General features: G+C 44.4%; 1 protein-coding gene across 1 annotated transcript in view; it reads right to left on the reverse strand.

The window, feature by feature from the left end:
- The window catches only part of SCP2 (sterol carrier protein 2), a 55,084-nt gene that overhangs the window by 28,248 nt on the left and 12,488 nt on the right, over window positions 1-14,348 (reverse strand). The window contains exons 3-10 of the mRNA XM_019501286.1: window positions 12,378-12,449; window positions 11,569-11,700; window positions 10,848-10,912; window positions 7,587-7,713; window positions 6,405-6,468; window positions 6,045-6,131; window positions 5,159-5,309; window positions 4,185-4,332 (exon numbers count right to left, since the gene is read on the reverse strand). Of these exons, the coding sequence (XP_019356831.1) occupies window positions 4,185-4,332; window positions 5,159-5,309; window positions 6,045-6,131; window positions 6,405-6,468; window positions 7,587-7,713; window positions 10,848-10,912; window positions 11,569-11,700; window positions 12,378-12,449 (846 nt within the window). The remainder of the gene's footprint in view (window positions 1-4,184; window positions 4,333-5,158; window positions 5,310-6,044; window positions 6,132-6,404; window positions 6,469-7,586; window positions 7,714-10,847; window positions 10,913-11,568; window positions 11,701-12,377; window positions 12,450-14,348) is intronic.

Genomic DNA, 14,348 nt, shown 5'->3' on the forward strand with positions numbered 1-14,348 from the left:
TTTTTTTTTTTTTTTTTTTTTTTTTTTTTTTTCCTCCAAGTCACAGAACACTTTCTTATCACTTCTGCTGTGGAACCCCTAACCCTGGCTCTGCCAAGCGACCTGACCCAGCAGTAGCAGTGCACTGCCTCCCAGCCTGCTCTACTATTACCCTTTGCAGAATCCTTGATGACCTATCCCAGAACACAGTTTGAAAACCAATGGCCTAAGTTATCAACTGTAGGCCCTTGCTATGACAGATAAGCATGTCATAATGCTCTTTTGACAGTTGAATCAAGCTGCATTCTAAGAGTAGTTAGACTTCGTCTTCACACACTTTATACATTTCCAGGCTAAGTTTATCCATGAATAGCTTACACCCAAGAAAAGTAGGGCTGGAAGGGACCTCTGGAGGTTATCTAGTCCCACCTGTAGCAGAATCATCTCTATCCAAGCCATCCCATACAAATACATGTCTAACCTTTTACCAACACTATACAGTCAACCCTGACACACAACTACAAGACATAATATCCTAACTTGCCATAGGTAAAGCTAGGGGGGGACAATGCTACATCCCCAACACTGCCCTTTAGCTTCAGTAACTTAAGCATTTCTCTCCCCACTTTATTCCCTCATTGCACTGTAAATTTGTAAAGGGAAATCACATCCCTTCTCAGCTTTTATTCTGCTAGACTAGCTAAGCCAAGCCCTTTTGGTTCTCTCCCTCTCAAGAGACTTGCCACTCCCCTGATCATCACTGTAGCTAGAGTTGCCAACCCTCCAGGATTGCCCTGGGAGTCTCCAGGAATTAGATACATATCTCCAAGAGACTGCTGAGAGTCACCTGGGAGATAAGTGATAGGGCATTTATTAAACTAAATATTAAAATGTTGAATCTAATTTATACAGTAGTCCAGTGGGTTTTTAAAATGTAACAGTCATGTGCATTTGCCTTTGATGTAAAGTCTACACACTGTAATTAATATCATTACATCATGTAACGAAACCTCCCGGAATAGATCCGAACAGAGCCGGCAACCCTCACACTAGCCCTTAGAAGTATTCTGGATGGAATGGGTACATCTTTCTTCAACATGCATGACCAAAATTTTACACAGCATTACAGATGAATAGGGACCTACCGAATTCATGGCAGAAGTGTGCTGCACAGCAGCTCCCTTAATCTTGCAGGTTCCCCCACACACCTCCCTTATTGCTGACTGGCTGAGGGGCCCCAGTGGCCCTGCTGCTTTCCAACCGGGAGGCAAGAAACAGTGCCACATTTAAAACTGTGGTTTTTGCCTCCCTGCCAATCAGGAGCAAGTGGCAGGGCTCCTCCACGAAAAGTCAGCAGGGGGAGGCATGTGGGGGAACCTGCAAGATTAAAGGAGTTGCTGTGCAGGCCACTTCTGCTGCAAATTCAGTAATTCCCTACAGATGAAGTTGCACATGTAAGACAGACCTCACCTGTACAAAAGAATTAATGGCCCTCATCTCTCTTAGAACAAACCGATACATCCCAGGCCCTTGTTACAGCCACATCACCTTGAAAGATCAGTTATCCACTGATGCACCCTGGTCTCTTTCATCCTCTGTCATTTCTATGTGATGCAGAAATTCTTACACATAAGGAAAGAAAATCTCCATATTATATATGATTCTGTATTATTGTGCAGATGCTAATTAATGGCCAAATGGGAATAAATGGTAGACTGCATTTTATTTTCTGTGTAGGCTATGATGCACTGAGGCTAGATATCAGCAGGTGCTACTTCACTGTCAGGGTGGTTAGGATCTGGAACCAACTTCCAAGAGAAGTGGTGCTGGCTCCTACCCTGGGGGTCTTTAAGAGGAGGCTGGATGAACACCTTGCCAGGGTTGTTTGACCCCAATACTCTTTCCTGCCACGGCAGGGGGTTGGACTTGATGATCTGCTCAGGTCCCTTACGACCCTACCAACTATGAAACTATGAGAACAAAGACCAGGCATTTCAGTTCACTGAATATGTGTTAATTCCCAAAATAAATAAAGGCTGCAATCCATTTCCTAGATGGCCTGGGGTGGATCCAGAAAGGGAGGGGAGGCTGGGTGGCAGTGCGCTTGCATCCCCATTTCAGTGGTGCAGGCCCTTATGCAGTGACCTTTCCGAGTTCACTGGCATGTCAGTGCAGGCTGCTGCTAGAGTCCTGCAGATGTTATGAGCTCTCTGACCTCATCGGTGTGGCCTCTGGCCAGTCCCTGATTTCACACAGATCCACAACCTAGGGGTGAGTACAACCACTGCTCATCCCCATTTTTCCCCAGCTGCCAAATTCAGCATGTGTGGGGGGGAGGAGTAAGGGGAAAAGCAATTAGGGGTGGTGCTTACCCTTGGGCTCCACAGCTGCATGAAAGCAGGGGCTCTGGCCAGAATTGGTATTAATCAGCTGGTGAACTCAAAGCTCACAGCACATGCACTACACAGCCAAAGTGGGTGTTCACACTCCCCTGGTCTGTGCTGGATCTACCCAGGGGCCCTAAATGCTGGAAGACCAGCACTTCCTTAACATCCCATCAAGATCCCCAAGGTGAGCTGAGGGGACCACCTGCAAGTCCCATCTGTATGCCAAGTTTGTTTGGCAGAAATGCATGGGAGGATGTTCTTGTAGTCACCCTTCAGTATTCAGAACTCCCTTCCCCTTGAGACCCAGAGTCCATGCCTTGACACTTTTTGAAAGCATTGTTTGGGCAGGCTTTTAAAGAGGCAGAGAAGTTTGGGGGTCCTGTTTTATCATTTACTAACTTTGTCATTTTAATCTGTTTTTATGACTCATTTTGTTTTTAATGTAAGCTGCCCTGAGCTGCTTTTTTTTTAGGGAGGGTGGCAATCAAATAGTTTAGCTAGGAGTGCCACTGGGGCCCAGCAAGTAATAATGTGGTATACTGCAAGCATAAGCAGCAAGGGAGGTGGAAGAAAAGTCGTAAGATTAAGTGCTTCAATTTTTTCTATGGATCTTGGAATCTCAGTTTGATGGTTCATAATTATGACTAAACTCCACCTAGTGGTATGTAAAATCATGCCATCTTTCATAAAAATGAATAAGTGAATTTAATTAAGTTTTATGAAAAGACTGTTTGCGGTTTATAAAAAAGGAATTATAAAAAGTCTGAAACAAGAACATATTAAATTGTAACAATGCACCAGATTTGACACTTAGAATCGAGCAAAAAAAAAAAAGTATCCAGAACTAAGCATCTCCATAATCACTATGAGCACTTCTGAAACAGAAGTGCTCAGCAAAACTATCTTCAGAATTTCAAAAACAGCCCCATACACCTGCTGCACTGATTAGCCATATTATTATTTATGGCACTCTCTGTAATCCATGCTCTCTCTTCAAAACCATTAAAATAAAAGGTTTCTATAAAATACATATTGAATTCATACCTTAAATTATAAATATTATAAAAACACATGCAAAAAAGAAGTTCTACTGACTAAAATGTTAAGCATCACTAAATTCCTTTTTATGAAGTTTTTGGTTCTGAAACCACAGTTCTTTTTTTCTTTCAACTCACTGTAACAGCTGAGACAATGTTTTAAACCATAATACTGACTTAAGTGTTTCTTGCAGGTAAGAGGGAAAGAAAAATTAAAAGACTGTTTACTCACACTATTAACAACCAGACAATTAGTTTGTAACAATCTAGCATTGCCACTGGAAGCAGCAGGGGAGCACCAATCATGTTAGGAAGGTTGATAAGTAGCAAAATCAAGCGGCCACAGCAGTAGCTGGAAAGAAGCAGAGTGGATGAATAGAAGTCTTGGAGCAGGAAAAAGCAGCTGAAAAGGGGAGACCTGAAGCTGAGAAACAGTTGCATAACATTTTTTTCCTCTTGTCCATCTAAAACAAAAAATAAGAGCCCCTGCAACTTGCAAATGATTTTTATACCAGTCCATGACTGATCTGTGATGCCTTGTGTTTTTCAGCCACATGAAGTCATTTGTCAACATTTTTACAATACGTATAAAAAGTTATTTATGATGGTTATGCAGAATCTTGCTTTTGTTCACCCTTATGAAGTTGGCAAATCATGCTCTTAGGATATAGGATTGATGCAACAAAGCAGTAATAATGCTATCTACAGAAATACGCAACGTTACAAAACATTAAGTGTTTTCCATTTTATTACGCTCCCTTTTATTAATTGGCTTTATTACCTTCAGGGCAGAGACCCAATGCTTCATAAGTAAGGAGCTCATTAACTGAAAAACAGTCATGAAGTTCAATAACATCCACATCTGTAGGTTTCACCCCTGCCTTTGAAAAACACTTTCGTGCTGCTTCTTTAGTCATATCATAGCCAACCTACAAGAAAATATGAGTTGAAGTGTAATTGGAAGGAACAAAGCTAACATTTTCATGTTATGATTTACAGCTGAACGGGATACATGCACATTCTCTTACTATGAACTAAATACGCTGTATAAACAAGCAGCATTTTAAGTCAGTGGTTGGTAACCTATGGCCTGCAGGCTGGTTCTGTCCCCCTGAGTGATTATATCCAGCCTGCAAAGCCCAGATGTCTGTTGTGATTCTACAGTGGGTGGGTTTGCATGTGCTGCGGCAGCAGCTGATCAGAAGTGGTAGCCAGCCAAAATAACAGAGCTTTGTCCAAGGCAGGCTGCCACTTCTGCTTCTACACGTTTGCCAACTTCTGCTTTAAGTAATGGCAATCTATTTTAATTGAATTAGATGTGCCCAATATACAAGACTTAGATATTCATTACAAAGTTTGCACGAAGGAAAAAAAACAAACTTAGGGCATGGACAGATAGAAGCATTCTGAATTTCCCTTCATCTCTCCTGCCTTTAAAAGACGTTCCAAAGTGTGCAGGTAATTTATTAAGAGCTTCAGTCATTTTTTGAAGTGCTTCTTTAGCCATGAAGGTCTGCACTCCCACTGGTTGAAGCACTTCAAACAACATGTCTGTCTGTCTATGGCCTCAAGATTCAACACTAGAAAAAACATAGGGTTTTTTTCCAATGGTGGCTCTTTTCTATTTCTTCTCCCTAGTGTAAAAGCCAAGTGAGCATAAACTCAACTGGAGCAAACAGAACTGCAAGTTTCCAAGGAGTGATATGTGGTATAAAAACTGGGGAGCAGCAGGAAATGCAAAAGCTTTAAACCTACCAGTGTAATGCAAGTCTTTTCCTCAAATGTACTTGAAAGGTCAGTGACCATCTCCTGGGCCACAATTTCCACTGCTTTTGACTGCAACCCATACTTTCTCACAAAGTCTTCACTGCCCAAAATTGCAGCAGCGGCTCCATCAGATGTTGGGCTGATTGTAAGGAAAAATATTATTTCATCACTGCACAACAATAACACTTTTTCATGCAAAGGGAGTGTTGTCACTACCAAGAGCCAGGTTAACCCTTCCCTGACCCTGCAGCAGCCAAATTCAGCATTTTGGATCCTCTGTCACCATATACAGCTGTGGCAGTTGCAAGGCCATGAAAAGTGACATCTCTCTTTTCAGCATCTTGTCCCTGCTCTGCATGGCCAGAGGCTCAAGCCTCCCTGTTTCCATTCTTGCACCCCGGGGCAGAAACTCTACCAAATATGCCTTGTGGGGGGCAGGGGAAATCAGAGCAGCATTCAGGGAGGGGATGGGACTTAACTTTTGCCCAAAATGTTGGCCACCACTGTTGTAGACAGCTAATGGGAGCACAGTTAGCTTCCAAAGTAGATAGTGGAGCTCAAAAATTAAGCACTCAGTTCATTTAGGTATTTAACCTCTGTGCAAACAACTGGTGTTAGAATGTAAGCAGTAGGCAACAAATTTAAATGGGAGTGTGTTTAGCAGTGAAGCAAGTGATAGATACTCTCTGAAAAAGCATAAGTAAAGCACAATGTATCAAATTATAGTTCAAGCAAAAGAGCTGAATTTTTGCTATAAACCATCATCTAGCTACACTCAAGATCAAAAGCCTACATCTTTTAATCCACAGGCAAATTTTTTTTCAACATTTCTACATAATGTTAAAACCCTGCTTTACTGAAGTCCTTTTCTTACCAACACTGTAGAAGTGTCAAGAATTCATAAACTTGGCGAGACTTCAACACTTCATCCAAACTGTACTCCTTTTGGAACTGGGAATACCTAGGAAAAAAAAAGGGCACGCAAGCTCTATTTTTGCATAATCATCACCAGTAGCCACACCAATCATAGATGCAGGCACTATAAAATTACAGTACAGTAGCAAAACAAGGAGAAGGCACTGAATATTGAATATGTAGGTGATGATAATTTCACTGTCCAGAATACAAAAGCATCTACTTTATTGTATAGCTGTTTCTTACTGTTTTATTATGCAAACATTTTCCCTGAAATTTTTGCCCCACCATCATTACTAAGATACAGGACTGCACTTACGGGTTATTAGCTGAATGCTTATGATTCTTCCAAGCAATTTTTGCAAATTGTGCTAATGTTGTTCCTGAAAGTGGGGGGAAAATTAAAGTGAAGCTGTAGTGAGGTACAATAACATTACCCCAACCAAACTATTAACAGGAGCTGGGAATGTTGCAGTTAAAATTCTTACGGCACTAGCATATACACCTCTGCATTAATACTTCCCCTTCCCCCCTCCCCCAAACAAATCTGGTCAGTAAATTGTTTCAATTACTAGATAAAAGAAAAGTTTAAAATTGGTTTATCTAATAAAAAGTCCTACTTGGATAAACAACATCTGTGTTGTATCAGTAACAGAGCAAATAAAAATATAAGTGAGGCTACTGGGAATTAGATGAGCAATCTTCAACAGACATGTTCATACTTTAAAATGTAGCATTTATCCATTGCACAATAATGACTCTGAAATATTAGCTTCTCAGTTTAAATACCAGATGTCCAGTAGTTTGGCTGACAGTATATATGCTGCCAAGTAGGAGACTAAATTTTAGATGCAAATTCCCTTGGCTGATTAGAGCCAAAGGAACAGCAATGACGGTACCTTAAATACATATTTAAAAACTAGATTAAGACACAACATTTCATGTGAAATAGTTGCAGTTCATATACAACCTCCTGCCTGATGCCAGGTGCAAAAACAAAGAAGCAAGGAAATAAGGTGACATAACACTTCATAGTACATACCCTAGTTAATACAAACCTTACCACTACCACAGCTACTGTACGCCATAAAGTAGTAGTTCCCAACCTTTTTTTCTGCTGTGACCCGCTGCTGGGAGCAGAGTGTGGTGGCAACAGCCTGAGGGCAGGAGTGCACCTGGCACATGGCACAGCTCATCGTTTGTGCGCAGCACCACTGGCATTGCCCCCACAACCCTCATTTGGGTCGCGACCCAACGCTGGGAACTACTGCCATAAAGCACACACCACAGCCTTAACTGTCTACTCCAACAATTTTTTGTTTATGTAATAACCCTTTATTGAAGTACAACCTCCAAACTCTAGTAGTTGTGGATATTTGGAGCAGTAACACTGCTCTTAGTGAAAGGAAAGCACGGAATGCTACTTCTATTTATAAACTAGCATCCCAATACACACATTTCTCTCTCTAATGCAACTTCCCCCCATAAACACAACCGGTACCGTATTTCTCCATATGTTCTTTTCCAGCATTTCCAAACATTTGAGGTGCTAATGGAGCTGCTGCTAAGCCGTATTTGTTTATCATTACTTCCACATGTTTGTCTAGTGGATTGGTCCTGTCCTTTTGCTAAAAATAAAATGAAACAAATAATAATTATAATATAAAAAAATCCAAAGCAGTTGTATATTTAGCAGCTAGCAAATTAAAAACGGATTAGTCTTTTTTTTTTAAACACAACAGAATTCCCATAAAAATGTCATGGACTACAAGCAAAACAATATATTTATTTTAACAGTTTAATTATGCATTATGCTGACATTGTTAGAGAACCTTGATCAAATACAATAACCTTTCTACATGAGGAAGGACAAGCAGGCATATGATACCCAACATACACAAATGCTCACAGTGGCTGTACAGTAGGGGTGGGCAAAATATGGTTACTGGATCTAGCCCACCAAGGGATTTTGTCCAGCCCTTGGCCCTGCCCAGCCTAGGTGCAGGGGCCACCCCACGCTGTGATGCACGCAGCCAGTTCCACCACCACCAGGCACACAGCCGGGCTGGGGTGGCGTGGCATGGCAGTCAGAATTGCTTCCCAGCAGCCCTGGCACTGGCAACCACCATTGCCAGATCCAGCCCTGCTGCCAAGGCATTACAGCCCACCTGCCCCACCCTACACCTACTGCTAGGGGCAGGACCTGTGCAGGAAAAACACACAGCCGGGCAGATGGGATAGGGCTGCAAGCAGGCGGGGAGTAGTGTCTGGGAGCAGGACGGGCGAACAGGGCTGGGATCAGGGGGAAAGATCACGGAGACATGAAAGCTGCCCGCATGCCCCTGGAACGGGCACTGGTTCCAAGGGCAGAGGCATGCTGGGAGTGGATTGCACCTCAGTGTGAAGCAGAGCCACTTAGGGAGTTTTGGTGTGCCATTGTGGGTGAGAAGGGTGTCGTTCCTCCCCCCTGAAAAGGTGCTTACCCAGCCTACCAGCTCACCAAAACGCCTTCAAGTGGCCCTCGGGCCAAATAACTGCCCACCCCTGCTGTACAGGTTGCACAGAGATTTTGTTAATGTTTCAGTCCTTATTTTGAAGAAATAGTTTCATAGTTTCTAGGGTCGGAAGGGACCTGAGCAGATCATCTAGTCCGACCCCCTGCCATGGCAGGAAGAGCACTGGGGTCAAATGACCCCAGTAAGGTGGTCATCCAACCTCCTCTTAAAAACCCCCAGGGTGGGAGCCTGCACCACCTCACTTGGAAGCTGGTTCCAGACCCTAGCCGCCCTGACCGTGAAGTAGCGCCTCCTGATGTCCAACTTAAACCTTCCCTCCGCCAGCTTGTGACCATTGTTCCTGGTCACTCCTTGCGGCGCTCGGGGGAACAGGGACTCCCCCAGCGCCTGCTGATCCCCCCTAACCAGTTTATAACAGGCCACAAGATCCCCCCTCAGCCTTCTCTTTTGAAGGCTGAACAGGTTCAGGTCCCGCAACCTTTCCTCATAGGACCTACCCTGCTGTCCCTTGATCATACGAGTGGCCCTCCTCTGGACCCTCTCGATGCTGTCCACATCCCTCTTAAAGTGCGGCGCCCAGAACTGGACGCAGTACTCCAGCTGCGGCCTGACCAGTGCCGCATAGAGGGGGAGGATCACCTCCTTGGACCTGCTCGAGATGCATCTGTGGATGCACGACAAGGTGCAGTTGGCCTTCCTAGCCGCCTCCCCACATTGCCGACTCATGTTCATCTTGGAGTCAATAATGACTCCCAGATCCTTTTCCACCTCCGTGCTGACAAGAGGGGAGTTCCCCAGCCTGTATGTGTGGTGCCGATTGTTCCTCCCCAGGTGCATCACCTTACACTTGTCTGTGTTAAACCCCATCCTGTTCTCCTCCGCCCATCCTTGTAACCTATCTAGGTCTAACTGTAGCCTGTTGCTCCCCTCTATTGTGCCCACATCCCCCCACATCTTAGTGTCATCAGCAAACTTGAACAGGGTGCTTTGCACCCCCTCATCCAAATCACTGATGAAGATATTGAACAGGGCAGGCCCAAGGACCGAGCCCTGTGGGACCCCACTTCCCACGTCCTTCCAGGTCGAGAAGGACCCATCCACTACCACCCTCTGGGTGCGACTCTCTAACCAGTTGGCGACCCATTGGACTGTATGGGTGTCTACGCCACAGTCCCCCAGCTTCCTAATGAGAATGGGGTGAGAGACAGTATCAAAAGCCTTCCTGAAGTCTAGGAAAACTATATCCACTGCCACCCCTGCATCCAATGATTTAGTGACCTGGTCGTAAAAGGCCACCAGGTTGGTCTGACAGGACCTGCCGCTGATGAACCCGTGCTGGTTGCCCCTGAGCATGCCGTTCCCTGCTGGCCCCTCCTGGATGCGTGCCAGAATAATTTTCTCGAACAGCTTGCCCAGGATCGAGGTAAGGCTGACTGGCCTGTAGTTCCCCGGGTCCTCTTTCCTCCCCTTTTTGAAGATGGGAACCACGTTGGCCCTCTTCCAGTCCTCTGCCACTAGTGGTATTGAATCACCACTCCAAATTAAAAATTTCAAGCCCTGGGTCAATGCATAACACAGAACGCAACAAGAAAATACAAATAGTCCACAATGAACACGCATAAGCAGGGGTTAGTTCTTATCTTCTGCTCTCTTTTCTCCCTTGGCAAGACCTACCTCTCCCTGTGAACAAGTCCACCTCCAGGTCCTCCTACCCACTTCCTCTTCCCATCTCCTTTATTTCTGAGCCAGCCAGCCAACTTCTCATTACTGATTAACTGAGCCAGCTGTGGCCCTCAAAGTGGGTGGTCTATTACCAGCTGGCTAATTGCTCCAGGCTGCCAGACTGCAGCCTGTTCAAGAGGGACAATCAGAAGACCTGGATTCTCATTTGGGAAATCATTTCAACTGCTCTGTGCTTCAAAATTACTAGCTGTAAATTTTCTGCACCTCACATCAATCCTTCCTTTAACATAATTTAGGTCATGTACTGTCAATAGGTATGAATTTCTGAACATAAGTTTTCCAGTAGCAGAATCTATTGGGATATTCAATTTCTCATTGTACAATAAAAAGATATGCAAATATTGTATATTTTGATACTTAGTCTTTAAATTTGCATTTGTACATCTTTATCTGATTATCTGTTAGCTAAAGATCTGATGTGAGAGGACCTGAAACTTTCACTTATTTTAAAAACAGGATTGTATTTTATACAGCAAGTTGTATAAAATGCTTAAGACACTTACCATAATATTCAATGGCCCCTTCTCCATCTTCTCAAAGCCAAGAGCCAGAGCACAATTTGCCAGACCTTAAAATAATACAGTATATTAAAAAAAAAACAACACTTTTATTAATATGAATTTTTTGCATAAGAAACACACAAAGATTGGTATCATGTTCCTTCTTCCTTTTCTTCACTTCTGAATTTTTTTTTTTTGGTAAGAAAGAGAGATGAGAGAGACCTGCCTCAAGGAGCAGAGAAATGGAACAGAAACTCTTTCATCTCTCATTTGAAGGTAAGTTAGTGTAGACTTTTAAATGCAGAGTTCCCTCCTCTTTCCCTCAGCAAAGAGAAGGAGTTTAGATTGACACTATACAAAACTAAAAAAAGGCATTAAAACAATCTCAGTAGAAATCCCTCCATATGCAGGTTCAGGGCATCATGAGAGAGCTAACCTCACTAGGCTTCAGTCCTTCAGGAAGTTTTTCCAGCAAAACTGGAAATCAAAATCTGATACTCGTGTTGGGAGGGGGAAGAAACCCCTGGCCTAAGTAGTACTTATCATCCTTCCCAGTCAGAGGGAAGCAGAGAATGTATAGAAACAGAACACATACAATTATTAAATCTCCTTTACCCTACTGACCCCAAGAGAGATTCACAAAACTAATTAAGCATGTGTATTACATTGTTAATTAAATTCTAGACAAGAAAATAATTCATTCATTCTAAACAAAAATAGTTACCTCCCTGAATCAGTTGCCGGGCCATGAACAGAGCAGTGGATCCAGTGGAACAGTTGTTGTTGACATTAATGATAGGGATGCCGGTTAATCCCAAACTGTGATAGATAGCCCGTTGCCCACAGGTTGAGTCACCTTTATGGAAAGACACAATTAAAAGGTGCAGAATCACATGAGCTTCATGATAAAAAATTCCCTACCATGTTCACATGATATTCTACTTAAGTAGATTTAAACATTTCTAAAATCTTTGTAGATGTTTCTCCAATTCACCTTATCACCACAAGTAAAGTGAGGGGATTTTTTATCACTTTTATCCCCATACTCAATCAGTCCATTCATTATTGCCAGGTTGCAAATATGTTCCTAAAATATTCTGTATTAGAATCCATCTTCCAGATATTTATGTTCATAGCATTATAGAAGTTTGTCTGAGATGTATAATTTGCAATATGTTACTTGGCCCAGAAGTTAAATACAATTAGGATGGACACACTAAAAGGAAGAGGAGTGTGTGCTCTTTGAACAGCCCTGCACAAACATAAATATCTGGAAGACAGATTCACAAAAAAATACAAATTCTCACAAAACCCTAACCACAACAGGACGTGAAGTATAACTTCCTACAACTGACTAAGATGTGAATCAGTGCTCATTAAAAAAAAAAAAATCTAACTTCTCAGCCCTTCAGTCTTCTGCAGAAGATTAAGCATGTGTGTAGACCCATTAAAGTCAGTGGGACACCTCATATACATGAAATTAAGCACACAGATGCTAGCAAACTAGAACTCTAGCCAGACAGCATTACTTACCATAAACATAACCCACACATGCTTGCTCCACTGTTGAATAAGGAATACCTGCATCAGCTAAAGCCTTCTTGCCTAGAAAGATTTAAATAAAAACCAGCTGTAAAACTCGAGTAGAAAATGAATGTGAAAGAGGAGTCTCAAACAAAGTTTATAGAAAAACAATTTGAGAATTTAAATCAAGTGCAAGTGTATTACATATTTTCAGGACCAGGACTTTTTCAGCCTTGTGTAATGCCATAATATAAGAAGTTCTACGGTATTGTTATTGGCTGTAGCTCTTATTTCTTGGAAAAAAGCTTAGATGGAACCCCCAAAAAATAAGTTCTATGATTCAAAAGAAAGAGTCATGTCATAAATTAAACCTTGGCAACTCATTACTATACCAGAAATCTACAGATGATTTTATTATAAGTAATGTAACAGGGACCCTATGGTTCCTGCTATTGAAAGAGGAAAAGGGGAGCAAAATGAGCTCAGGCACCCAAGAGGGGAGCTAGCTACAGAGTAATAGGCAGCCAGAGCTCTTTAAAACATGCCTACAGCAATAATTTAACAAGCAAGTAACCAGGGCAAGCAGCAAGAGAATGACTGCACAGTTCTGCTGCTGTAGGCCATCCTGCAGGCTGATCAGCAAAGCATGTTAGAGACACCTGCATACTGTCCAGGGAGGGCTGGGCTCTGGGGCATACAAAGCTCAGGCCAGAGCAGACAGTCTGGCCTTGAAAGCTGAAGGGAAAGAAGCTCTGAAGGGAGTTGCCTGCTGATGATGGACTGTGAATATGCTTTGCTGAGAAACAGCAAGTGAAGGAGCTGGGGAGCTAGCAGCGGACTAAGGCCCAAAGCTGGATAGAAGGTTTTGGTACACAGCCAAAGGGGCTAAAGGTTTAGTTATAGCCAGAGAGTTTATGGTGTTGGTTTGAGTTTAACCAGTGGTTTGGGTGGGACTAGAAAGGGATTGTCTGGAGGCCTCATTAGTGCCTGAGAGGCACGTGACTGCTGTGAGCCCTGACAGGGGTCAAGCTCAAGGTACAGGTTGGGGATAAGTGGCCCACAGCCCAGGAGGGTGACAATTGGGGCCAGAAGGCCCATGAGCCTAAAAAGGGGCAGGAAAAGGGCTATCAAACCCACAGCCCTAGAGAGGCAGAGATTGGGGCCAAAAGCCCATAGCCCAAGAGGGACTGGAACAAGGCTAGCAAGCCCAGAGAGGGGCAGAGCTTGGGGTCAGAGGCCCACAAGCCCAAGAGGGTTGGCAACAGGACTAGAGCCCACAGCTCAGAAAGGGGTAGAGTCTAAGGCCAGAGGGCTCACAGCCTGGGCGTGGCTAAGATAAGAGCCCCAAAAGGGCAAAGCAAAGGCAGGAGCCCGAAGAGACAGATCCGGTATAATGGGTCTAGGCCAAGGGGACCAGCCAGAGTAGTGCGGGCAGAGGCCAGGATGGCCAAGGCCCCGACAAGGGGGTGGAGGCCTAAGGCAGCCTGATAATGTACAGCAGGGGTTGCCAACCCCTGGCACGCATGCTGAGCGTGCCACGCCAGGCCATTTTGCTTGGCATGCCACGGCCAGCCCCAGCTCCGGGTAGCTGCTGCCAGCGATGGAGCCCAGGCTGCTCCCAGCAGAGCTTGCAGCGTCCCAGCTGCCTACTGGGAGCAGCCCAGGATCCCAGCCGGCAGCAGCTCCCCAGAGCCAGGACTGGCTGCAGCCGGGAGACTCCGGCATCAGCTCCGCACCGGCGTGTGCAGGTGTGCTTCGAAGCAGGCGGTTGGCAACAGGCTTGAGGCAGTGTAACCCCAGTCTCTCCCCAGCACAGAGGTGATGAGCCCGGCCAGCTGTTTGTAGCCAGCCCGGGCTCTGGGCAGCAGCAGCAAGCAGAGGGCAAGCTGCAAATAGCTGCGCCGGGCTGCACAGCTCCGGCATCAGCTCCGTGCTGGCGGCAACTGCGTGCATACCTTGGGGCAGTGCATCCCACCCCGA

The sequence above is a fragment of the Gavialis gangeticus genome, unplaced genomic scaffold (assembly GCF_001723915.1).
Source record: "Gavialis gangeticus isolate Ggan-Ray unplaced genomic scaffold, GavGan_comp1, whole genome shotgun sequence".
NCBI classification, from domain to species: Eukaryota; Metazoa; Chordata; order Crocodylia; family Gavialidae; genus Gavialis; species Gavialis gangeticus.